The sequence below is a fragment of the Thamnophis sirtalis genome, unplaced genomic scaffold (assembly GCF_051295495.1).
Source record: "Thamnophis sirtalis isolate CommonGarterSnake01/CBP01778 unplaced genomic scaffold, rThaSir2_p1.2 scaffold_1, whole genome shotgun sequence".
NCBI lineage: Eukaryota > Metazoa > Chordata > Lepidosauria > Squamata > Natricidae > Thamnophis > Thamnophis sirtalis.
The window spans coordinates 179,841,673-179,868,650 of NW_028261381.1; the positions used below are offsets into that span (position 1 = coordinate 179,841,673).

General features: G+C 44.5%; 1 protein-coding gene across 1 annotated transcript in view; it reads left to right on the plus strand.

Annotated features, from left to right (window-relative positions):
* LOC106540002 (vomeronasal type-2 receptor 26-like) overlaps nt 1–26,266 on the plus strand; it is a 34,685-nt gene extending 8,419 nt beyond the window's left edge. The window contains exons 6-12 of the mRNA XM_087705628.1: nt 8,473–8,619; nt 18,737–18,852; nt 19,447–19,676; nt 20,702–21,708; nt 23,061–23,279; nt 23,787–23,916; nt 25,362–26,266. Of these exons, the coding sequence (XP_087561754.1) occupies nt 8,473–8,619; nt 18,737–18,852; nt 19,447–19,676; nt 20,702–21,708; nt 23,061–23,279; nt 23,787–23,916; nt 25,362–26,266 (2,754 nt within the window). The remainder of the gene's footprint in view (nt 1–8,472; nt 8,620–18,736; nt 18,853–19,446; nt 19,677–20,701; nt 21,709–23,060; nt 23,280–23,786; nt 23,917–25,361) is intronic.
* The last annotated feature ends 712 nt before the right edge of the window (nt 26,267–26,978 follow it).

The following is a 26,978-nucleotide window of genomic DNA, read 5'->3' on the forward strand; positions in this document are numbered from 1 at the left end:
GGTTGATGTTTCCGGATGGTGAACCAGTTCTCCTAAAGACCTTTTGAAGATGGAGATCCCAGTGTGGAAATAAAATGATGCATGATCTTTGATTAGATCATCTCAAACTTTTCTCTCCGAGGCGAGTCCGAGGCGAACCGAGCACTTTTGACCACCTGCACCAAGGATTACATCCGGGCACTAAGAGTTGCCAAAAGAACGCATATCTCCGCCTTGGTAGCGTCCGTCGAGTCACGCCCAGCCACCCTGTTTAGGATCACCCGCTCCCTCCTCAATAGGAGGGATGTGGGAGACCCCTTGCAGGGTAGGGCTGAGGACTATGCCCAGTTCTTGGCAGACAAAGTTGCTCGGTTTCGGTCGGACTTGGACTCCACCGCCGTAGGTCCAGCCGAGACACAGGGGGATTACTTGGCAAACCATCACTGGGTTGAGTTCCAGGATGTTGCCTCTGGGGATGTGGACAAGGCCATTCGAGCTGTAAGTGCCTCCACCTGTGTTCTGGACCCGTGTCCCTCCTGGCTGGTTGCCAACAGCAGGGAGGTGACACATGGCTGGATCCAGGTGGTCGTGACCGCCTCCCTTTGGGAGGGGCACTTCCCCGCCGCACTTAAGACGGCGGTGGTGAGACCCCTCCTGAAGAAACCATCCTTGGATCCAGCCATTTTAAACAACTATCATCCTGTCTCCAACCTCCCCTTTATTGGGAAGGTTGTTGAGAAGGTGGTGGCCTTCCAGCTTCAACGGGCCTTGGAGGAAGCTAGTTATCTTGACCCCTTCCAGTCCGGCTTCAGACCTGGTTACAGCACTGAAACCGCTTTGGTCGCATTGACCGATGATCTCTGGAGGGCCAGAGATGGAGGCCATGCGTCCATCCTGGTTCTCCTTGACCTCTCAGCGGCTTTCGATACCATCGACCATGGTATCCTTCTGCGACGACTGCGGGAGGTGGGGGTGGGAGGCACTGTTTTGCAGTGGTTCTCCTCCTACCTCTCGGACAGGTCGCAGTCGGTGTTGGTCAGGGGGCAGAGATCGTCCCTGAGGCCCCTAACATATGGGGTGCCGCAGGGTTCGGTCTTATCCCCCCTACTATTTAACATATACATGAAACCGCTGGGTGAGATCATTCGGAGGCACGGGATAAAATACCATCAATATGCGGACGATACGCAACTGTATCTGTCCGCCCCGTGCCAACTCAATGAAGCAGTGGACGTGATGAACCAGGGTCTTGAGGCCGTTAAGAACTGGATGAGCGCTAACAAACTGGTACTCAACCCGGACAAGACCGAGTGGCTGTTGTGTTTCCCTCCCAACAATTTGGCCGATATTCCAACACTCAGGCTGGGGGGGTCAAATTTTATACCCCTCAGATAGGGTCCGTAATCTAGGAGTCCTCCTGGATCTACAGCTGACTTTTGACCATCAGTTGTCGGCTGTGACCAGGGGGGCATTTGCCCAGGTTCGCCTGGTCCGTCAGTTACGGCCCTACCTGAACCGGGAGGCTCTCGCAACAGTCACTCGAGCCCTTGTGATCTCCAGGCTGGAATACTGCAATGGGCTCTACATGGGGTTGCCCTTGAAGTGCATCCGGCGACTGCAGTTAGTCCAGAATGCAGCCGCGCGAGTGATAGTGGGCACACCACGGTTCGTCCACATTACACCCATCCTCCGCGAGCTGCACTGGCTACCTGTCGATCTCTGGGTGCGCTTCAGGGTATTGATGACCACCTTTAAAGCACTCCATGGTAGTGGATCTGGGTACTTGAGAGACCGCCTTCTGCCGATTACCTCCCTTCGACCGATTAGATCGCACAGATTGGGCCTCCTCCGGATTCCATCTGCCACTCAATGTCGACTGGCGACTACACAGAGGAGAGCCTTTTCTGTTGCAGCTCCGACCCTGTGGAACGATCTCCCCGTCGAGATTCGTACCCTCACCACCATCCAGACCTTCCGCACGGCCCTTAAGACCTGGCTCTCCCAGCAGGCCTGGGGATAGGTTCTTAATTTACCCGCCCGAGTGTTGACTGTTGAATGCAAGTTGTGTTTTATTATTTTATTTTGTTCACTCACTGTTTGTCTTTTGGTATTGCACCCCCTTCCCTGTGATTGTAAGCCGCCCTGAGTCCCCTCAGGGAGAAGGGCGGCCTATAAATCTTAATAAAATGTCTAAAAATGTCTAAAAATGTCTCTTTTCTCTCTTAGAAGGTGCCCTTTGCCAGATGTGGCAAGAGGAGGTGCCAGGCAGGTGAGAAGAGAACCGTTCCAGAGGGTGAGCAGGTTTGCTGCTACAAATGTGACCCTTGTCCAGAAGGCACCATTTCTAATCAGACAGGTAGAGCAACCTTCAAATGGAGATCTTCCAGGATCAAGGAAGCCATTCAATATATTAAGATATTAAGAGATTTGGGGTGATTTGTGGTAGGTTTGACATGCTTCACAATTCTGATGCAAATTGTTGCCTCTTTCTCTCTCTCTCTCTCTCTCTCACACACACACACACACACACACCAGTCTAATTTCCCATCTCTGAGAAACTAGGATTGGCAAGTTTGCTCTCCTCACCAAATTTACCACAAGGTGCATTCAAGACAAACTTTGCAGATTTCTTGCTCTCATCCCAATGGGAAAACCAACTATTGATCATTTCCCTAAATGAATGGTTTGGTGTTCAAACTTTGTATTACTCTTAGTGTGCTGCTTCTGTCAATATTAGCTCCCTTGAAACTTATAGGCATGTCAGAGAAATCAATCAATCTATCGTGGATTGATGCTACGCTCTCTCTACAACAAAAACCCTGATTGAATGATCGGAGATGCTGGTTTCAAACAGAGAAATTTATTTCCGAGATCACATTACTCATGTGTGCATTTGTATGTCACCATTTTGATTCCAAATGATGATGAAACTAAACAGTAAAAAGCAGGATTCCTGATTGAGAGAGCGGTCAATCTTCTTAGACTTCCAATACAAAGTGGAAAAAAAAATCAACTCTTTTCTCCCTCTTAAAAAAAATGCAAATTTTTGAACAGATGCCTGATGATTACAGAGGCAGAGATCTCAATCTCTGAGCAACTGATCCTCCATGCTCATTTTGAAGCAAATATATTTTGATTTTTACAGGGCACCATAAGCTTTCCAGGGCGTCCTTCCATCTCTTTCTTATTGAATTGATCAATGTGGATAGGAGTCATACCTGATATATGAGGCAGAAGCAGTGGTGGGTTTCTAACGGTTCGCACTGGTTCGGTCAAACTGGTAGTGGTTTGGTGGCCTAGTCAATGGAACAGGCAGGAACCCAGGTCTCACAGACCCCTATACTGGTTCATCTTGTTTTTCAGTTCTTTACATAGGCAGAACAATTATAATTTTATTGCACATGTGCACACAGCGCACATCAGGCTTGGCGTGCACATGAGCAACCCAGCAGTAGTGCCTGCCGGAACTCTGGGCAGGAGGTATAATTCTTACTATGATTGCTACCGAAATATTTAGACAAAGATTCTTCATTTCAGATGCAGCTCGCTGTGACCCCTGTCCAAAAGACCAATATCCCAACAAGGACAAGGACCACTGCATAGTCAAGAAGATCCACTTCCTCTCCTATGAAGATACCCTGGGATACACTTTAGCATCTCTTACCCTTTCTCTATCTTTGATCACACTGTCAGTCCTAGCAATTTTCCATAAGCATCGTGACACACCAATTGTCAAGGCCAACAACCGAGATCTCACCTACATCCTCCTGGTCTCCCTCCTGCTCTGCTTCCTCTGCTCCTTCCTCTTCATTGGTCGACCTGGGATCTTCACCTGTTTCTTACAACAAACTGCCTTTGCCATTCTCTTTTCCCTTGTAGTTTCCTCTGTGTTGGCAAAAACTGTCATGGTGGTTCTGGCCTTCATGGCTACTAAACCTGGGAACAGAGCAAGGAAATTCTTAGGGAAACCACTGACCAACTCCATTGTCATAGTCTGTCCGCTGATCCAAGCAGTTCTTTGTGCCACCTGGTTGGCAACTTCTCCCCCATTTCCCAACTTAGACTTCGACTCCTTGGTAGGAGAGACCATCTTGGAATGCAATGAAGGTTCAGATTCAATGTTTTATGCCGTCCTTGCCTATCTAGCTTTTTTGGCTCTTGTCAGTTTCACAGTGGCATTTCTAGTTAGGAAATTGCCTGACAGCTTTAATGAAGCCAAATTCATTACTTTTAGTATGCTAATATTTTGCAGTGTTTGGATCACCTTCCTCCCCGCCTACCTGAGCACCAAAGGGAAGTCCATGGTGGCCGTGGAGATCTTCTCCATTTTGGCCTCTGGGGCTGCTGTCTTGACTTGTATTTTTTCCCCAAAATGCTACATTATCCTACTGAGGCCCGATCTGAATTGTCGGGAAAATATGATAAGAAACAAAAATATTTAATTAATATGAAATATTCATATTTATTTTTTTGACATGTTTACTGTCTGATGACATTTTTAAAACATGAAACAGGAGGGGGAACATGTTCATTAAATGATGCCTTATCAAGCGCTATAACTGGTTACAGTAAGCCTCTCTTTTTTGAATTCAGCAAATATAGAAAGTGAATGAATGAATGAATGAATGTCCCTATTGTGTTAATCACTCAATTGGTAATGGGTCTTTTCCAATAGAATAGTAGAAGACATACCTCTGCAATTAAAGAGCTAATGAGATGCATTCATATTTATACATTTCAAAAGGGAAGAAAAAATGATATAAGAAAGGAAGGTGATTGGCTATGAAAATTAAAATGGTCCAAATTACATCCTGATATCTCCAGTGTAGATCCATGTCAGGTGGATCAATGAGTTGAGGTGACATTCACTTCTTGGTATACAACCTGATGTCATCCATGTAGAGGGGGACCTTATCAATCCATCCTGGTAAGACAAGTAATAACCAGGATTTGAACCCTGGTCTCCCGCATCCAAGCTGTTGCTCTAAATATTATGCTATCCAGCTGCTATAAAATATATCAGATAACACAAACCTATCCCCAACAGCCTGCACCTGTCTCCAACAGTGATGGAGATAGGCCGAAAATATCCTTCATCCAAAAAGGCTCCTTGTACTCTTCAAGTGACCCTGAAGACACAGATAAACTGCCAAGTGGCCTCAACAACTCTCTAAAAGAATGCAAATGACCTTCTGTCTGCAAGGAATACAAATCCATCCCACACCATCCACTCACAGCTGAAGAAGGTTCTTTTTTTTAAACCAAATTTTTATTATATATGTATGTATGTATGTATGTATGTATGTATGTAAATATGTATGTAAATGTATATGTGTGTGTGTGTGTGTGTGTGTGTGTTTTATTTGTGCTGATAAATAAAGCACAAATAAAAAACACAAATATAACAAAGGCAACAGTAAAAATATTGGGTTTCTGTCGTGATGGACTCTTGTGATGAGCCGATTGACAGATGATGGAAGCAGTTAGCTTCCTCCCATAATTGGGGCTTACCAGGGGTTGTGACTATCTATATCTACATCTACATCATCTACATCTACATCTACATCTACATCTACATCTACATCTACATCTACATCTACATCTACATCATCTATATCATCTATATCATCTATCTATATCTATATCTATATCTATATCTATATCTAATCTATATCTATATCTATATCTATATCTATATCTATATCTATACCTATACCTATACCTATACCTATACCTATACCTATACCTATACCTATATCTATATCTATATCATCTCTATCTCTATCTCTATCTCTATCTCTATCTCTATCTAATCTATCATTATATATATATATATATATATATATATATATATATATATATATATATATATATATATCAGCACAAATAAAAAAACATATATATATATATATATATATATATATATATATATATATATATATATATATATATATATATATATATATATATATATATATATATATTATAATAAATATTATAAATATAAATATATAAATATTTATATAAATATAAATATAATATAATAAAATCTATATATTCGTAGATTTTCATGGGTGTAGGTATGCTGATCTTGTTGTGTTTGGGTCTTTCCCCAAGATTGTCTTGGCAACGTTTCGTCGAGGTCTCACACGCCATCTTCAGGCTGGGTTTTGGGCTTAAAGCATGATCATAGCTCCCACCTTTCTATAAATCTTGGTGGGGGTGTGTGGAGCGCTGCTGTTGTTTCAGTAAGTGGATTGATTGCTTGAGTGGTTGTATCATGATTGGTAGATTGGTGCTGATTGGTGCTGGCTGTGTGTCATTGTTGTTTTGTGTTGTAACAGCCCGGGTGGTGGATGGGGCTCATTTGTTGAATAGGGCTGGTTTCCAGATGTCTGGTAGGCAGGAAGTAACGCACTAAGAAAAAGAAAATAAAAACCTTCTTCCCTTTTCCAGCACCTTAAAGCTACAGGACATGAAATCAATTTTGAAGGAACCAGGTTGATCTCCAAAACTGAACACTTCAACAAGAGAATAAGTATGGAAGCTATTGAAATAGAGAAACACCCCCACAACATGAGTAAATGGGACGATATCTCCCACCTACCAGACATCTGGAAACCAGCCCTAGTCAACAAACGAGCCCCACCCACTTACTGGGAATTGAACCTGGGCTGTATTATATATTAGGCAATTATATTAGCCACTAAGCCACAGGCTCTCCTCCTTTATCAGCTAAGTAAGGGTATGGCTAGCTGATGAGAGATAAATAGCTGGAAATAGATCTATACTAGTCTCCCTTTATTTATTTATCAACACAAATACAACACAAATGTAACAATGCAGCATTAAAAAATGGATTTCTGCCTGGATGGCTCCTAGGGTGATCCGAAAGACAGAAAAGAGACGCAGTATGCTCCCTCCCATATTTGGGCATACCAGAGGTTGTGACACAATACATACATACACACACACACACACACACACACACACACACACACACACAGAGAGAGAGAGAGAGAGAGAGAGAGAGAGAGAGAGAGAGAGAGAGAGAGAGAGAGAGAGAGAGAGAGAGATGTTTTGGCATATTCAGGTCTTTTCCCGTGTAAGATTGAGAGTATCTTGGTGACATTTCGATGAGGTCTCACTCACCATCTTCAGGCTGGTGCCTTTGGCTTTGTTCTTGTGTGAGCTACACTCACCAAAATCAACCCAGATAAAGCCAATAAAATCAGACTTGCAGTCACCAACGTCCTTTGCTCCAGTAATGCACCCAGAAGCTACTTGCAGCAAGAAGAACAAAAAGCACTCACCAACCTGAGGAAAGACAACAACATAAACATTCTCCCAGCAGACAAAATAATGCCACAGTGGTGATGAACACCTCTGACTACCAAGCCAAACTATCCAACCTACACCAAGATCCCACTTACAAACCTCTAAACACAGACCCACCACCTACCTGGGAAAAACCACCAAATCCAAAATAAAACTCTCTCCCATCAGTGAAGAGATCCAGCAAAGAATCATCCCCAGAGAGAAATCTTCCAGATGCCCCAAACTCTATGGCCTCCCCAAGATACACAAAGAAGAAACACCACTCAGACCCAAAGTCAGCTCCATAGGCTCATCTCTCCAGAATTTTGCCAAATTCCTCGCCAAACAACTCCAACCCTGTGCAGAATCCATCACTTCACACATATAAAACTCACTCCACTTCCTAGAAACAATAAAAAACCTACTACTCAGTGACCTACTTGTGAACTTCGATGTCATATCCCTCTCCACCCAAGTGCCTATAAAAGAAACCTTGACAGCTATTCAGAACAAATACAACCCCCCTAAACACATCCTGGACCTGATCAACCACTGCCTAAGCAACACATACTTCATCCATAATGGACAAAGATACAAACAGATAGAAGGAGCACCAATGGGATCACCCCTCTCACCCGTCATCGCAAACTTATACATGGAACATTTTGAAACTAACGCCTTAGATAAATCTGAACACAAACACAAACTCTGGCTTAGATATGTTGATGACGCATGCGCGGGTTTGGAATGGCGGCCGGGCTTTTTCGCTCTCTGCAAATCTAGCGAAAAAGCGCTGGTTAGCCTCCAAACGGACCGCAAAACTTCCGGAAGAGCCTGGGTGAGATTAAGTCATCAGAATCCCCAGGACCGGACGAAAAAATCTTTTAAAAACATCGCTCCCGAAGGCTCCACTGCGCTTAACAGCTGAGCAACCCAACAGCTGATCCACCGAGCGAGGGCGGCGGCGGCGAGACGCGGACGGCTGGCGTCTTGAACATCTTGGCTACTTGGGGGCCCTGGGTGCCCCTGAAGGTCGCCTGCCCTATTGGGTGAGCCCTGGTGAGCCCTGGTCCGGGAAGGTGCCTTAGAGCAGCGGAATGGTGGCAGCAGGAATTGGATGGAAAATGGCTGTCTGAGCTTTTGCTTTCACGATTGCCCCCCCCACTGTTTTTTTAGATCCAAACAGTGTTGGGGCTTGGAGAAGAACTCTGGATTTTAGTGGAGAGGAACTCCGGATTTTTACCTATAATCAGAAAAGGAACGGTGAGCTTGGGGGATTTGAAATTGGCTATTATCATCTGCACTATTACCATAACCATCAAGGTAAAGAGGAGGAAATTATTGTGGCTTGGGCGAATTAGCCACTACCATCATAGCTTGCCTGAACACCCGTCCCTCCTCTATCCTGTATTTTAGTGCTTACCCTCTCACCTTGGAGCCTCTCCTTTTATCCCTCCCGTGGTTTGGACAACTTTTTTTTTCCCTTCCTGTCTGCCCCTGCCACTGTGGAGCCACGTTTGCCTGTCTATCTGTTCTCACTTATGCGAGTTTTACTGCCTGGCCTGCGACCATCGGCATTGGCCCGGAACAACTGCTCTTCCCCACCACCTGCTACCACTGAACAACGACCATCTGTTTAACATCCTGATATTTTATGGTATACATACTTATGGTGCATTTGGTTTGGGGAAGGAAGTGATAGAGGATGGCAGTTTTAGGGACAGGAACTTGGCGTTTTAAAAACTGGACATTAAGTTGGCACCCCCCCTTTCCCCCTTCTAACTGGTTCCAGTCACTTGTAAACTTTGGACATACAGACTTTGGCCGCTCCAGGACTTCAGGAGAAGGGGAAGATAAGATACCCCCCTGCATACTACCGTTTTATCTCCTATGGACCGTTATTGTTTATTATACCACGCTCTACCTGGATTTGGAGGGTGTGAGTTTGCAAAGCTGGTGTTGGCTGATGCCTGGGGCCTGTGCTCTGCCCCCCCTCCATCTACAACTATTTATAGAATACGGTTCTTGGACTTTGGCCTTGGATTTCTCTGGAACTGGAGGAAGGGAGGCTGGCTCTTCTGGAACTTATAATTTTAAATTCTGTGTTGCGCAATTTTAAATGGGTATGTTGAGTGCGTGAGACTGAATGAGTTAGTATGAAAGACCCACTTTTTAGTACTATTATTGCTGTATTCTTTTTGTGTTTTAATTATATTGTGGGGACTGCCTGTGTGAGTGCCTGAGTATGCCTGATTCGGAGGACCTGGCGGGACAGGCGGGGGCCATTGGGGTGGTTGGGGGAATTATGCCCACGGGAGAGAGTCGGAGCATTGCGGTCATAACAGGGAGAGGCAGATATGGCGGGGACTTTAGGGCTGGCCATTACAGGGGAAGGAGGGTTCGCTATATTGCAGAGATCCCTCCTTCCGGCCCTATGAGTCCCACTCCAAGGTCAGATGGCGTGAGCGATCAGGACCCTGGTCTCAGGCTGCTGTCGCTAAATGCCAGGTCTGTTATTCATAAGGCTCCCCTCGTCCGGGACTTGATTGTAGACAAGGGGGCAGACCTGGCATGTATTACTGAAACATGGCTGGGCACGGAGGGAGGAGTCCCCCTCGTAGAGCTGTGCCCAGACGGGTTTCAGGTGCTTCATCAGCCGAGAGCCCAGGGAAGGGGTGGCGGTGTGGCTATTGTAGTCCGGGAGTCTTTAGCTCCTCGTAGGATCCCTGCTCCGGAGCTTGTCGGGTGTGAGTCCCTGCTAGTGAAGTTGGACCTCAAGGGTCAAGCGGGTTTGCTGCTAACGTACCTGCCTCCCAACTGCGTTGCAGCGGCCCTCCCTGCGCTCCTCGAGTCAATAGCCGAGCTAGCAATTGAGTTCCCTAGACTAATGGTTCTGGGGGACTTCAATTTGCCTTCGCTCGGCGAACACTCTGATGGAGCGCAGGAGTTCATGGCCTCCATGACAGCCATGGGCCTGACCCAGGTAATTCGAGGCCCTACCCACTTGGCGGGACATACACTCGACCTCGTATTCCTCTTGGAGCAGTGGAATTATGATCTTGGTCTGAGGGGAAATGAGACCATTCCCCTGTCGTGGTCAGACCACTACCTACTGAGGCTAGACTTCCGGAGGCCAAACCCCCACCGTAGGGAGGAGGAACCGACCAGGTGGTTCCGCCCCAGGCGACTGATGGACCCTGTTAGGTTCCAGACGGAGCTTGGGGTCATTCCAGATGCTCTCGCCCACAGTTCGGCGGAGACTATTGCTGCGGCCTGGCACTCGGCGGCATCAGAGTCTCTTGACCGAATTGCGCCACTACGGCCCCTCCGGGTCAGCGGCTCGCGGAGACCCCCTTGGTTCACCGAGGAGCTCCGCGAGATAAAGCGCCGGAGGAGACGCCTAGAGCACCGGTGGAGATCCGATAGGTCCGTACCGAACCGAGCATTGTTGACAGCCTGCACCAAGGAGTATATTTGGGCACTGAGAACTGCCAAAAGATCACACATTGCCTCCTTGGTAGCGTCCGCCGAGTCTCGCCCAGCCGCCCTGTTTAGGATAACCCGCTCCCTCCTAAATAGGAGGGAGACGGGGAACCCCATACAGGGAAGGGCTGAGGAATATAGTCAGTTCTTGGCGGACAAAATTGCTCGGTTTCGATCGGAACTGGACTCCACCCCTGCAGATCCAGCCGGGACACAGGGGAATAACTTGGTAGACCATCTCTGGGTTGAGTTTCAGGATGTTGCCTCTGGGGATGTGGACAAGGCTATGCGAGCTGTAAGTTCCTCCACCTGTATACTGGACCCGTGTCCCTCTTGGCTGACTGCCAACAGCAGAGAGGTGACACGAGGCTGGATCCAGGCGGTTGTCACCGCCTCTCTTCGGGAGGGACACCTCCCCACCGCACTTAAGGCGGCGGTGGTGAGGCCCCTCCTGAAGAAACCGTCCTTGGATCCAGCAGTTCTTAACAACTATCGTCCAGTCTCCAACCTCCCCTTTATGGGGAAGGTTGTTGAGAAGGTGGTGGCCTTACAGCTTCAGCGTACCTTGGAGGAAGCTAACTATCTTGACCCCTTCCAGTCTGGCTTCAGGCCCGGTTACAGCACTGAAACCGCTTTGGTCGCATTGACCGATGATCTCTGGAGAGCCAGAGATGGAGGCTATGCGTCCATCCTGGTTCTCCTTGACCTCTCAGCGGCTTTCGATACCATCGACCATGGTATCCTTCTGCGACGACTGCGGGAGGTGGGGGTGGGCGGCACTGTTTTACAGTGGTTCTCCTCCTACCTCTCGGACAGGTCGCAGTCGGTGTTGGTGGGGAGGGAGAGATCGTCCCCGAGGCCCCTAACCTATGGGGTGCCGCAGGGTTCGGTTCTGTCCCCCCTGCTATTTAACATATACATGAAACCGCTGGGCGAGATCATTCGGAGGCACGGGATTAAGTACCATCAATATGCGGACGATACGCAGTTGTATCTGTCCGCCCCGTGCCAACTCAATGAAGCGGTGGACGTGATGAACCGGGGCCTTGAGGCTGTTAAAGACTGGATGAGAGCTAACAAACTGGTACTCAACCCGGAAAAGACCGAGTGGCTGTTGTGTTTTCCTCCCAAAAATTTGGTTAACGTTCCATCAATCAGGCTGGGGGGGCAAAATTTATTCCCCTCAGATAGGGTCCGCAACTTGGGAGTCCTCCTGGATCCACAGCTGAGTTTTGACCACCATCTGTCGGCTGTGACCAGGGGGGCATTTGCCCAGGTTCGCCTGGTGCGCCAGTTGCGGCCCTACCTGAACCGGGAGGCTCTCACAACAGTCACTCGAGCCCTTGTGATCTCTAGGCTGGAATACTGCAATGTGCTCTACATGGGGCTGCCCTTGAAGAGCATCCGGCGACTTCAGCTAGTCCAGAACGCGGCCGCGCGAGTGATCATGGGCGCACCACGGTTCGCCCATATAACACCAATCCTCCGTGAGCTGCGCTGGCTACCTGTTGATCGTCGGGTGCACTTCAAGGTCTTACTTACCACCTATAAAGCGCTCCATGGTAGTGGATCTGACTATTTGAGAGACCGCCTCCTGCCAATTACCTCCCTGCGTCCCATCAGATCGCACAGAGTAGGCCTCCTCCGAATTCCATCCGCCAGTCAGTGCCGACTGGCGACTACGCGGAGGAGAGCCTTCTCAGTTGCAGCTCCGACATTATGGAACAACCTCCCCGTGGAGATCCGTACCCTCACCACAGTCCAGGCCTTCCGCACAGCCCTCAAGAACTGGCTATCCCGTCAGGCCTGGGGATAGGATTACTCTCACCCCGCCCGAATGTTGAGTGAATGTTGTGTTTTTATGACCAATTTCCTTTAATCACGATTTTTTTTTCTTTTTAAGTTTTGTCTTGCACCCCCTTCCCTTTATTGCTGTAAGCCGCCCTGAGTCCCCTCAGGGAAAAGGGCGGCATATAAATTTGCAATAAAACAAAACAAACAAAACAAAATGACACTTTCATGATTTGGCCACATGGAAAAGAAAAGCTGGACAACTTCCTCACACATCTCAACAGCCTACACCCCAAAATACAATTCACTATGGAAATAGAAGCAAACAACCAACTTCCCTTTCTGGATGTCCTAATCTACAAAAAACCCAATGGCTCCCTAAGACACACCATCTACTGGGGGAAAAAAACCCCAACCACTACTTAAATGCACAATCCCATCACCATCCTGCACAGATCAACTCTGTAGCCAAGACCCTCATCTCCAGAACCAAATGCCTAGCCGACAAAGACCACCTGAAAACTGAATTACACACTCTCACAAACGTATTAATCTCCAACGGATGCCAAAGAAAAACAATTACCAAACTAATCCAAAGGGAGACTCCCCCCAAAAACTGAGACACAGAACAGGACACAGGCATCACCCTCCTCCCTTACATCAAAGGTACCACAGATAAAATCAGCAAAATTCTCCACAAACACAATATCAAGACAGTCTTCAACACTGACCCAAAAAATAGCCAACATCTTAAGAAACTCCAAAGACAAAATCCAGCTAGAAAACCAAGGAGTCTATGAAATACCATGCAAAATCTGCCCTGCAACATACATAGGACAAATGACAGGAGAATAAATGCAGGCATCACAGTACACAACAACGCAGTAGGAAAAAAAGAAAAAACTTCCTCCCTTTTCCAGAACTTTAAAGCTACAGCACATGAAATTAATTTTGAAGGAACCAGGTTAATCTCCAAAACTGAACACTTCAACAAGATAATAATTATGGAAGCTATCAAAATAGAGAAACACCCCCACAACATGAATAAACATGATGATACTTCCCACCTACCAGACATCTGGAAACCAGCCCTGATAAACAAATGAACCCCACCCACCACCCACAAAACAACACCGTACCCACAGACAGCACCAATCGGCACCTATCTACCAATCATGATACAGCCACACATCCAATCAATCCACTTACTAAAACAAAGCCAGCACTCCACACACACACACCAAGATTTATAGAAAGACGGCAGCTCCGGCCACTCTTTAATCCAAAAACGCCAGTCTGAGGATGGAGAGTGAGACCTCACCAAAATGATTTTGCAGTTTCCAACACTGAGAATTTTAAAGAAGAGATTGGACAACCGTTTGTCTGAAATTGGACAGTGCATCAGGGTTCCAAGTAATGTACCCATACAGGGTGGAATGCTAAGGCAGGCAAATTCCTCACAGAACAGTTTTATTGGATACGTCATATTGGCACGACTGGTGAAAGCTGACTCTAAAAGTGTGCAGAGCTTTCACCTATTTAAAAGTACAGATCTCCACTTTCCCCCAGGTCACCGGTTACATTGTCCAATCCAGGTGCTGGCTGCTAACTTGGTTACTTAGCTCCTCTTCTGGCCAGCCACCAGGGGTTAATTGTTTTCCCTGTCAGGAAATTCCTCCTTATTTTTAGGTTGAATCTCTCCTTGTTCAGTTCCCATCGATTATTCCTTGACTGGCCTTGACTGGTTTGTAAGATGAAACTGCAGAGTCACGTGTGGTATAGGGTTACTGCTTGAGCAGGGGGATGGTTTACAAGACCCCCAAGGTCCCTTCCAGCTATATACTGAATTTGATTCCCTTCTGGGGATGAATGCCTCTTACTTCAGATGCATTCAGCAGAAAGGAGTCACACTGCAAAGAATAAATAAATAAATAAATAAGCAAAAAAGTAAATAAATATATAAACCTGCTATCAGCAACAATAATGCAACCCCTTTCATCCAACTTCTTCCAGGTGTTCATATTGAGGCCCAGTGTCAGGGTTCCAACAGATGCCCTAATTAACTCATGAGCCTCAAGCCAAGTTACAAAAGAAATCCAGTTATTTATTAGGAACAACATGTCACTACATCCCCAAATGAAGTCAGATCTACCCCATGTAATTTATGGCCCAACTATGACCCTGTTTCCCCCCTCCTCCAAGGGTGTGTCATAATCACATTCTCCAATGGACCACTTTCACGGGCTGTAGAAAACACGCCTCTCTGGCTGTCTCTGGTAACCTGGGATACATGCCTTGAGAAAGGTATGTGTGGAATGTGCTTTTGGTCGTGGCTGCCAAGCTGTTCTGTCAGTTCTCCCCCCTCCCCTGCCTATGACAACTCGAGAGCAGGCCAGGAATGCTCTATGAGTCGACACCCAGGGCCTTACATCGAAAGAAAGCTTGCTGTTAAAAATATGTTAATTATTTCAAGGACATTTTCCAATTTTATTCCTTTTTATTAGATATTGTACTATTTTTGTATTTTGAAAGGTTGGTTCCCTATTAGCATTTCTGTCTTATATATTTGTTTCCATAGCCTTCCAACACTGTAGAATTTTCTGCTTCTATTCCTCTTTTTAATGCTAGATTTTAAATTCCTAAATTCCTGCACAATTCTGCTGTGTGGCCTCATCCATGTGGTGGGAATTTGTAGTCAGGAAGATAATATCACTACGTACACCTTATTTTAACAATCCCTTGTGATATGTCATATCTAAAAGCTTCTAGTTAAACATTATATTTTATGATAATTATGTCCCCTTAGAGGACAAAGAAATGCACTGAAATTTATATATTTCAGAAAGGAGAAAATGGTGTAAGAAAGGAAGGGGAAATGATACTTGCAAACATATTCAAAAGTAATATTATAACAAATCTTGGGTTATTCCCCGCCCTTCTTTTATTTACAGAGAACAGTGGACTTAATTAGAACAAACATTGGCATCTAGGGATTCAGAGGCTGCTGTAGGAACGTTCTGAGAAAACTACAATGGGCCTCTGGGAGATGCAAGAACACATTTTTTTTTAAATTTCTCAATTTTATATTATCTACTCCTATTAAACTAAAAACTAATTTTCCTGACCATCTTTTTGTTTCATTTAACCTTTCAGAGGTCAAATTCCCCATAGCTATGGCCCTTTTAAAATAATGCAAGTCAACGACTCCATTAGTTTTGCAAGATTGCTCTTCTTGGCTCTCATCAGCTAGCCATACCCTTGCTGGGATTCGAGCTTGGGCTGACAAAATATTAGGCAGTTGTATTAACCTCTAAGCCACAAGTTCTCCTCCCTTTATCAGCTGAACCAGGGGAGAGATTAAATAGTTTTTTCTTCTTCTGTCAAAGTACCCGGTCTACCCAAATAATCTCTCCCCTGCTTCAGCTGATAAAGGGAGGAGAACTTGTGGCTTAGAGGTTAATACAACTACCTAATATGTTAGCAGCCCAAGTTCAAATCCCAGCAAGGATATAGCTAACTGATGAGAGCTAAACACCTTGAAATAGATCTATACCAGTCTTCCATCATTTCTTTATCAGCAAAAATGTAATAAAAAGTAGTTTGTTGTGAAAGTGACTGCCTGGAAGGCATAAAAAATTATGGTGCACCAATTATGGAAATAGTAAGCCCATAAATATCTCTGATATTTTGCAATTTCCAACACTGAAAGTTTTAAAGAAGAGATTGGACAACCACTTGTCTGAAATTGTACAGTGTGTCAAGGTTCCAAGTAATGTACCCGTAGAAAGTGGAAGTCCAAGGCAGACAATTTCCTCACAGAACAGTTTTATTGGATACCTCATATTGGCACGACTGGCGAAAGCTGACTCTAAAAGTGCCCAGGGCTTTCACCTATTTAAAAGTACAGGTTTCCTCTTTCCCCCAATTCACAGGTCACATTGTCCAATCCAGGTGCTGGCTGGTCACTTGGTTACTTGGCTCCTCTTCTGGCCAGCCACCTGTGAGAACGTCCTTGGTTCCCACAGGAAAGCTACAAAACCCCATCTAACTATTTTCCCCCTCCCTCCATTGTGAGGCAACTCTGAAGCCTCCAAGATGGCTTCTGCCATGCTCACTAGAGCCGAGGTGGTGCACTGGTTAGAGTGCAGTTATGCAGGCTACTTCAGCTGACTGCTAGCTGCAGTTTGGCAGTTCAAATCTCACTGGCTCAATGTTGACTCAGCCTTCCATCCTTCGGAGATGGGTAAAATGAGGGCTCAGATTGATCAAAGCCTATTTAAACTGCAGTGTCTCTGTATGCTGGTTTGTGTGTTCTCCAACACAACTCTCACAATGCTTCGCTGAGCGTACTTGCTCTCCCAACGGGGAAATTACCTAACAATTCTTATTAGCTCAGCTTATTCAGAGGTAGCAGTATCCTTTCCTCATCAATTGACAATTCTCAAGATATACTTCCCAAGACAGCAAAGACACTTTTCTGATCTCAGATAGTTGTTATACAACCTTCCTGTAGAGCAGGTGTGTCAATCTGTGACTTGTATGCATCGTGTGTTAGTCACACCCTCCCTAAGTTTAGCAAAGGGGAAAAAGTCATGATATGTCACATGAGGATAACATGATTCCATGGGTTTGACACCCCTGCTATAGAGTTTAATTAGCCTAACACAGTGGTGGTGAACCTTTTCGTCACCAAAAAGGGAACATGGGCGCACACACGCTCATCAGGGTCACAACCCAGAAGAGGAGTGGCCCAGAAATGAACTTTCAATTTCTGGCAAACACCGGCCAGCTGTTCTTATGGTTTCTGGCATGCATGCATGCATGCGTACTAATCAGCTGCACTGACACACACACAAAGGTCAGCTGATCACCATGCATGTATGCATGTCAGGAACCCAAAAGAGGAACGGGTGATGCTGCATGTTCTAGGCAACATGGCTCCACATGCCACTTCGGGCAACCCCACTACCGTTTTCTCAGAGCACTAAATGTGGCAGCCCTGAACCTCCAAAGAAAAAGCTTCATAGTGCTTTACAGCCCTCTCTAAGTGATTTACAGAGTCAGCCTCTTGCCCTCAGCAATCTGGGTCCTCATTCTGACAACCTTGGAAGGATGGAAGACTGAGTCAACCTTGAGCCAGATTTGATCTGCCAAACTGCTGGTGATCAGCAGAAGTAGCCTGCAGTACTGCACTCTAACCACTGCACCGCCGTGGCTCTATGTGTGGTCATGTACTGGCCACGCCCACCCCAAAGGGGAGGGAAGTCACGATATGTCACATGATGATGCCACGATATTGACACCCGTGGTGTAGAGTTCAAATTAGCCAAACATCTGTACAGATTTAACTGTCTACTTTTAAGGTCTATTGGAAAAAATAGTTTCTAACTTCAGCTCCTGCGATATAAATAAATCAGTCAATACTTATGTGCCACCATGCTGCATAGGCAGCCATATTTCCCCCCAAAATGAAGGAACGAGCCAAACTCCATCATCTTGCAAGGGCTCAGTTTCAGGTAGGTGGGTCCAATTTCCAACTTCACTTTCACTCTCAGGTGCATCTTCTCTGTGGATTAACCAGAAGAGACACAGGTATATTTTTCTCCTCCTGGTATGCAAAGAGAAGCTAAGTGGGTACAATACAATAGCAGAGTTGGAAGGGACCTTGGAGGACATTTAGTCCAACCCCCTGCCTAGGTAGGACAATTTCTTTTCCTTGCAATTATCAGAAGAACCGTAATTCTTAATTTAACCCTTGTGGATTTTACCAGAAACTCTTCCAAGATAAAAAGTGCTTAAAAAAAATATGTTCTGAGTTCTCCAGGTGGGGGCAGGACACGTCACCTCACTTTGTCTTGCAAAGAGGAAACCCCTGGGTTTTGTGAGACTCAGCTGGCCTTAGTTTTCTCTCAGCAACACAGGTAAGAAGAAATATGATTGATCTAAAATTGCCCCGAGGCATCCAGGTGGCACAGTCTGTTTCTATGGCGCTAAGACTCCTACTTGCAATTCAGCTTCTGCACAAACTTTGTTTTCTGATCTAGGAGGGCAGGTGAGAAGAATGACAGGGCTGCTTCTCCTGCTGTTGCAATTCTGGCTCCTGCCTCCAACATCTGCAACGAGGATGGGAACCGTAGATCTGTTGAGGCATTATTTCCATTATCAGGAAGAATACTACAGCCCTGGTGATCTCATGATTGGTGGGAATTTTCTCCTGGCCACCATTGCTGACTCCAACATCCCAGACTTCCAAAAGGGCCCATGGCGTACTTTCAGAGTTTAGTAAGTTTCATATGAAGGAGAAATTCAGTATATAGGGTTTTGTTTTGCTTTGTGTAGGATTCAAAGACTCAGGAATTCATGTTCTACTGATGTTTGCAATATCAATAGGCTTATATACCACTTCACAGTGATTCACAGCCCTCTCTAAGCAGTTCACAGAGCCAGCCTATCTCCCCCCAACAATCTTGATCCTCATTTTACCGACCTCAGAAGGACGGAAGGCTAAGTCAACCTTGAGCCGGTCAGGATTGAACTGCTTGCTGTGGGCAGGGAGTTAGCCAGCAATACTGCATTCTAACCATGTCCTACTTTAGTTGAAATCTCTAGGCTTTTAATTGCGTCTGCATTTTTTAAAAGGATGTTCCTTGATTAAACTTGGAGGGCTTTGTGAAAAAGGAGAAAAACCTTTCTGTCCATATCACAGATCACTTCCATCCCTCCTCCTTTCATCACCTGGTAGTTGGGAAGGATTACAGCCACTGTAGCCAAACTTGGAAGTTGCTGTCCAAAGAAATCCAAAGAAAGACCAAGGACAACTCCACCACCATCCAAAAAGCTTTCTTGTAATTTTCCTCAATGTTTTTCTCACTATAGCATCATACCAAGGAACTACCAACAGTCTCTGGCCTTGGTATTTGCCGTCAGAGAGGTCAACAATGATCAGGTTCTGCTTCCAAATATCACACTTGGATTACACATCTATGACAATCATCAGATTGAGGAGAGGGTCTCTTTAACCAGCCTCTCCCTGCTCTCCACACGGGGCAAAGAGGCTCCGGGTTATAAATGTGACAGGCAAGACACTCTGATCTCTGTCGTTGGAGGTAACAACCCCAAATCCTCAAGGCAGATGGCCTCCATCTTCAGCACCTTCAAGGTCCCACAGGTAAGGGGTCTTTAATGGATGCTGTCTATACTAGACAAATAACACAAGCATAAGCAGGCACCAACATGCAGGCATATGTTGGGGACAGATCAGGAATATGTGAAATAGAGAATCCATGTAGTAGTTTAATGCATTTTTATAATTTATGTGTCAAGAATATTTACAGAATGTTTACTTTCTACAGAGGCACAACTGAGAGTGTTTCAACAAACCGCATCACTATTTGGTTTGGTGGCAGCAGTGCCTCAGATAGAAAGTCCCTACAGAGAGTAGTGAGGACAACCAGGAAGATTGTAGGAAGCTCACTTCCCTTAATTCAGGATACTGCTTATAAGAGCTATGTGCTTAGAGCTCGAAGAATTGTTAGAGACGCCACACATCCACTTTATGGTCTGTTTCTGTTGCTCCCCTCTGGGAGGAGATTTGGAAGTGTTTCTAGCAGGACTAACAGATCCTGTAACAACTTTGTTCCATACACCATCCCTCTGGTAAACTCGCAAGGTTAGTTTTTCTCACTATAAACATTGCCATAAACTAGACTGTGTTGTTTCTTGTAATCTTGTTTCTCTGTGTCATATAATATATGTTGGTACTGTATATACATAATTTTGTATTGATTGATTGATTGATTGATCTATCTAAGTTGCCATGTTTATGTAGTGTAAAATTGGAGGTGGTGACCCTTTAAGAGCTCTATGCAATAAAATCTCAAGGTAGGCCATTTAGTGACATTAAAGTGACAATAAAGTTATTATGCTATTCTATTCTATTCTATTCTATTCTATTCCATTCCATTCTGTTACTTTTATATAAACCCAAATAGATGTATAATGTCTATTCCTGAATGCTGTACTTGTCAACAGGAATTCCTTTCTAACTTATTCTTCCTAAAAGAAGTAGTCAACATTTCAGTGCAGTTTGCTCTTCATATAAGGTAAATAGTTTCTTCCCTTGGCTTCTGAGCTGTCACAACCAGCCAAAATATGTTAATTGGTGGCTCTTCCCAAGAAGGGAAGAAGTTTAAGCTTGCCAGACAAAATGAAATCAGCCTGACTGGTGGGGCAATCAATCAGACATTGAGGACTCCTAAAATTATTCAAAAAACTGAAAAAAAAAAACCTCCCTTTCTTCAGCTTGGTGTTGGCTTTGAGTTCTCTCGGGGACACAGAAGAGTTTATCCTTCCTTCTTCCGGATTAATGCAAGTAAATTTCCTCAGTACATGGGTTTAGTCCAGCTGCTCCTGTATTTCCAGTGGAACTGGGTTGGGCTTATAGCCCCTGAAGATGACAACGGAGAACGTTTCATCTCATTTCTGGTACCAATGCTCAAGGAGAAGGAGATCTGCCTGGCCTTCACTGAAAGGTTGAAATCTGAAGAATCTGTTAATGTAGTGTCCAGATTGGCTCTGCTTTTCCATACCTGGTTTAAACTTGAAGTAATTATTGTGTTTGGAGATACCTACAGTTTTACAACTGTACTTCAGAGTTTGTGTGTTTATGAACACTTCACAAAGACATCGCTTCAGAAAGTCTGGATTCTACCTTCCTCTTGGGAACTTAGTGTGATGGGATCTCAAGATGTAGGTCAATTTAGAAGGCACTTCCATGGAGCTTTGCATTTTAGGGACCACACTGACGATGTCTCAGAATTCAGCCATTTCCTCCTTTCTTTAGATCCTTTGAACCCACAAGGGTATTCCTTTCTCCCTCCGTGGTGGGAAAGGCTCTTTGACTGCAAGATCCATAGACCAGGAGAGATCCCTCCAAAGGAGGGGAAACCATGTACAGGACAGGAGAATTTACAGAATCTGCCATCTTATGTGTTTGAAACAAGCATGACTGGTGAAAGTTACAGTATCTACAGTGCCATGTATGCTGTGGCACATGCTTTACATGCAATGCATGGTTCCAGAGTAAGACCAACCAGCATGAGGTTTGGAAACAGGATCTCCAAAATCCAGTCATGGCAGGTAATCTCTGTGATATTTTATCTAGTCTACAAATACTTAGAGAGGAAACATGCCATATGCATTTTTTGAATTACTGATTAAATATCTTTGTAAAGGTTGTGCTTTTGCTCCTGCAAACATTATTGTTTCTCAGCTTGCCAACGAGCCCAGGCAGGAGGTAAGGGTGATATGAAATGTGTAAAATCAGGAAACCCAGGTGGAGAGCAAGGACACTTTGGAAGGTGTTTACCAAAACCAAAGACTTTTCCTCATAACAATACAATGACGTTCGTGATCTGCATTAATAGGGGGAGGGAGACTCATATACTTTAATTATGTGGCTTTGCACGTGAAATAGCTAGATCTTTTTTTGCCCTCATCAGTGCTGAAATGGTACTCAATAAAGTTTTACATTAAGAGATTGGATCCTTTCAGCCGTGCCTTTTTTGGTTGGGTTCATCAGTCAGAATGTTGACAATCTTTATGGTACCATATCAGTGAATCTCAAAACAGATTGAAACAACAATTAGAAATATCAATTATAAAAAAACCTCATATTCATGAAATTAATGGTTGGGAGTTTGTGGGAAAGTCATATTTGAGGCAAGAAGATAAGTAAACCAGTTTTTCATAAGACGAAAAGTTTTTCTACAAGTTTCCTGAGCTTAGGGGTGGCCATTCCATGGAGGAGGTGTCAACCCAAAACAAAATGACAATTTGAGTGTCTTTTTATAAGATGCTTTAAAAGTCATAGTGAGCATATTTGCAGAAGCACCTCAGTTTCACTATGCAGTCTGATCCAATCTCTAAAAAGACACTCAACCCAATCCATTTAAACCTTGGTTTATATTTCTATGGTTTAGCATCCTCAACAGAATAACAGAGCTGGAAGGGACCTTGTAGGTCATCTAGTCCCAACCCCACACCCAAGCAGGAGGCCCTACACCATTTCTGACAAATGGCAGTCCAGTCTCTTCTTGAAAGCTTCCAGTGGGGAAGCTCCCACAACTTCTGAAGGAAACTTCTGTTCCATTGGTTGATTGTGCTACCTGTATGGGCGATTATCAAGGATCAAAACCATACAATGAAACATGGAATGGGGCATTACAATCTTTATATGTAGGTATCATTCTTGTAACATGGAATTGAAGAAGCCATGATACAAATGCCCAATGCTAGAGAAAGGTTTGTAATGTGGGGAAGGAGTCAAACATTCGGTGTTACTCATGAGATTCAAATCTCAAGAAACCTCTAGCTAAAGATTTACACATATCTCCTAGTATGTTGGCCATCAGAGAGTGATAAAAACCAAGCTGTCTCATTTGTGGCTTTTGGCCAAGAGCTCCAATTGCTGAAGGTCTCTTTTCTTTCAGCTTCTTCCCTATCTGAGGAATGTCCACTTCAACAACAGTGCTGGAGAGGAAGTCTCCTTCTCAGAAGCTGGACTGGGATCTGCTCGTTATGATCTTCTCAACTGGGTTTTACTCCCCAATCAATCATTTGTCCCCATGAAAGTTGGGCGTATAGATCCTGAGGCTCCCCCAGGCCAGGATTTCACCATTAATTCTGATAAAATCATCTGGGCTACAAAGGTAAACTGGAAAGAAATGTTGTAAATTTAGAAAAAGCTCTACTGAGGATGCAGAATATTTTTCTAACTGGAAAACTGGTCCATTGAATCAAAAAAACATGGGACCCATTTGGTTAAAAAATGTTTGTATATAACACAACTGAAGTCTGGTTTATGGCAGGTCCACAAAGTGTTGAGATTTGGAAAAAAAACTTCTGCTTGAATCTCAGGAGGCAGTTAGAGTACTCAGCAGTGGTTTGCATGGACAATTCCTGTTCAGTTGGATCCTCATTATTCTTTCTTTTATAAAAACTTTAGCTCAGTGTCACAAGATTTCCTTTGCATGCTAATGTCCATGTTCCAATCTCCAGTATCTATTGGGGGCTCAGGAAGGCCACTGGCCCCCAGGATGTGTTTCTGGTAGACTCTGGTGAAGCAGGTTTCTTTTAAGACATTCTGATGATGGTGGAAATAGAGAAGTAGAAAGAATGCTTAGACCACTTCAAGCATTTCTCTTCTTCTCTTTTAGAAAGTGCCCTTTGCCAGGTGTGGCATGAAGAGGTGCCAGGCAGGAGAGAGGAGAGGAATTCCAGAGGGCAAGCAGGTTTGCTGCTACCAATGTGACACTTGTCCAGAAGGAACCATCTCAAATCAGACAGGTAAAGTAAATTTCAAATGCAGATCTTCCAGGATCAAGGGAGTCATTCAGTAGGTCAAGATTTTAGAGATAGACAGGGGCAGAGGGTGGATACACACACACACACACACACACACACACACACACACACACTTGTGTGTGTGTGTGTGTGTAAGAGATGTGGGAGAGGAAGAGGGAGAAGAGCACTAGAAATAGAGAGAAACAGATAGAAATAGAGACAGAGAGAGACAGAGGGAGAAGGAGAAGTGGAGGAAGAGGGTGAGGGAGAAGAGAGAGAGAATGAGAGAGTGACAGAGATAGAGAGACAGAGGGAGGAGGAAGAGAGAAAGAGGGAGAGTGAGGAGAAAGATAGAAATAGAGAGTCAGAGACAAAGATTGGGTCGAGGGACAGGGAGAAGAGAGACACAAAGAGAGGGAGGAAGGTAGGAGGGGAGAGAGAGGCAGAAATAGAAAGAGAGAAAGAGAGTGACAGAGACAGAGACCGAGAGATTGAGACATTTTAATAGGATTAACATGCTTGAAAAGTTTCATAGTTTTCAGTAGAAAACTTCACTTTATGGATCAAAGGCCACCATTCCTTCTCCTCAGCAAATTAATGCAGGGTAGGTTTCAGAGCATAATTATGGGTTCCCTAGTAATCTTTCCACTCCAACTGTGACATCAATATGCCAAAACCAACTAGCAATCATTTCCTGAAAAGAGGTATGGGTATGATTCAGACTTTAATTTTTATTATTTAGTATGTGCTTCTGTCAGAATTTTCAATCTCTCAGGAAAGAGGAGATCCATCCATCCACATCTGTCCTCCCTCCCTGAAAAAAGTCAGAATGAGTGAAACTGAAGTTCAAAGCAGAAGAGTTGAGCAGAGCTCTTAGTCCTATTGTAGCTCTGGAGATTTCTCCTATTCTCACTTCTGGAATCAACTTCTATGATAATCATTTTTGATCAGAAAAGAGATTGTTTCCTCTCATAACACTCAGTACACTCAGTATCGTGTGCCCTTTATCTATCTCTCTCTCAATTTGTGATCTTCCCACAACACACCACAAGATAATATACAGAAACACAAAATAGCAGGACTCCTGGCTGACAGATATATGAGTCTTCTGGGGAATCCCAGTAAAAGTGAGGGGGGGAACAGTTGGAATTTCACTCATGCTTAAAGCCACAGTAGTCATGGAGTGTCCAGCAAAAGAAGAGGGTCTGTCTTTCCTCTACAAACTGACTGGGTGCTTTAGAGCTGAACGTGTCCTTGTCTTTGGCAAACCAATTCTCAGAGTCACCATGAATGAGGAGGATGTTGCCCATATGAATGCCCTTTAAATGCAATGAGGGTTATTCCATCACTATTTCAGTAGAAATGGGACACCCATGGCACCACTGAGACAGTTCTCATACCTATGGCAAATCACTATGAAATCCTTACACAAAGATTCTTGATTGCAGATGCAGCTCACTGTGACCCCTGCCCAGAAGACCAATATCCCAATAAGGAGAAGGATCACTGCATTGCCAAGAAGATCCACTTCCTTTCCTATGAAGAATCCCTGGGATACACTTTAGCATCTCTTACTCTTTCTCTCTCTTTGATCACATTGGCAGTCCTAGCAATTTTCCATAAGCATCGTGATACACCAATTGTCAAGGCCAACAACCGAGATCTCACCTACATCCTCCTGGTCTCCCTCCTGCTCTGCTTCCTCTGCTCCTTCCTTTTCATTGGTCAACCCAGGAAGTTTACCTGTCTCATCCGACAAACTGCCTTTGCCATTCTCTTTTCCCTTGCAGTTTCCTCTGTATTAGCCAAAACTGTCATGGTGGTTCTGGCCTTCATGGCCACTAAGCCAGGGAACAAGACAAGGAAACTCTTAGGAAAACCACTGACCAATTCCATTGTCTTAGCCTGTCCCCTGGTCCAAGCAGTTCTTTGTGCCACCTGGCTGGGAACCTTGCCCCCATTTCCCAACTTGGACTTCCACTCCTTGGTAGGAGAGATCATCTTGGAATGCAATGAAGGCTCAGCTTCAATGTTTTACACTGTCCTCACCTACCTGGGTTTTCTGGCACTTGTCAGTTTCATGATAGCATTTCTGGCTAGAAAATTGCCCGACAACTTTAATGAAGCCAAGTTCATTACTTTTAGCATGCTGGTCTTTTCCAGTGTTTGGATCAGCTTCCTCCCCACCTACCTGAGCACCAAAGGGAAGTCCATGGTGGCCGTGGAGATCTTCTCCATCTTGGCCTCTGGGGCTGGTCTCTTGGCTTGTATCTTTTCCCCCAAATGCTACATTATCATACTAAGGCCCCATCTTAACTGTAGGGAAAATTTGATAAGGAACAAAATACTCTAAATGATGCAAGAAAAGTAAGCACTTCTAAAACATGATGACAGAGAAAAAAGAACATGTCCATTGAACAATGCCTTATAAGTGCTATAATCGGTTACAATAAGAGTTACTTGTTTGAGGTAGGCAGTTACATAAACTGAACTAATAGACTATTAGCAATAATCATGCAACCATTTTTATGTCTTTCCATTGTCCACATTGTCCACATTGAAGCCCAGTGCTCTATGTAGAAATAAAACCTTGTGTTAGATAACTTTGTTATTCCAAGGGGGATATTTTCTAACTTTGTTTTTTAATTAGATATTTTAGTATTTTAAAAGTTTAGGTTCCAATATTCCTGTGTGTATATATTTGTTTCTCTATTCTTCTGACACTTTGTGGAATTTTCAGCTTCTATTCCTTTCTTTTATGGTAGAAATTAAATTCTCAACTTCCTATCTGATTCTGCTCAATGGGATGGAGTCTCATGGTTGGGATTAGAAAATAATTTCAGTATGCACCTTGTTTTAACCATCCTTTATGCCATGTCATATCTCATAGCTTCTAGGCAAACATGATGTTTTGTGAGAATTGCATCCCCTTAGAGGACAAAGAGATGCACTGATATTTATCCATTTCAGAAAGGAGAAAATGATGCATGCAAACATATTCAAAAGTAATAATGTAATACAGATTGTTCCCTACTCTTCTTTTATCTGCAAAGAACAATGTGTCA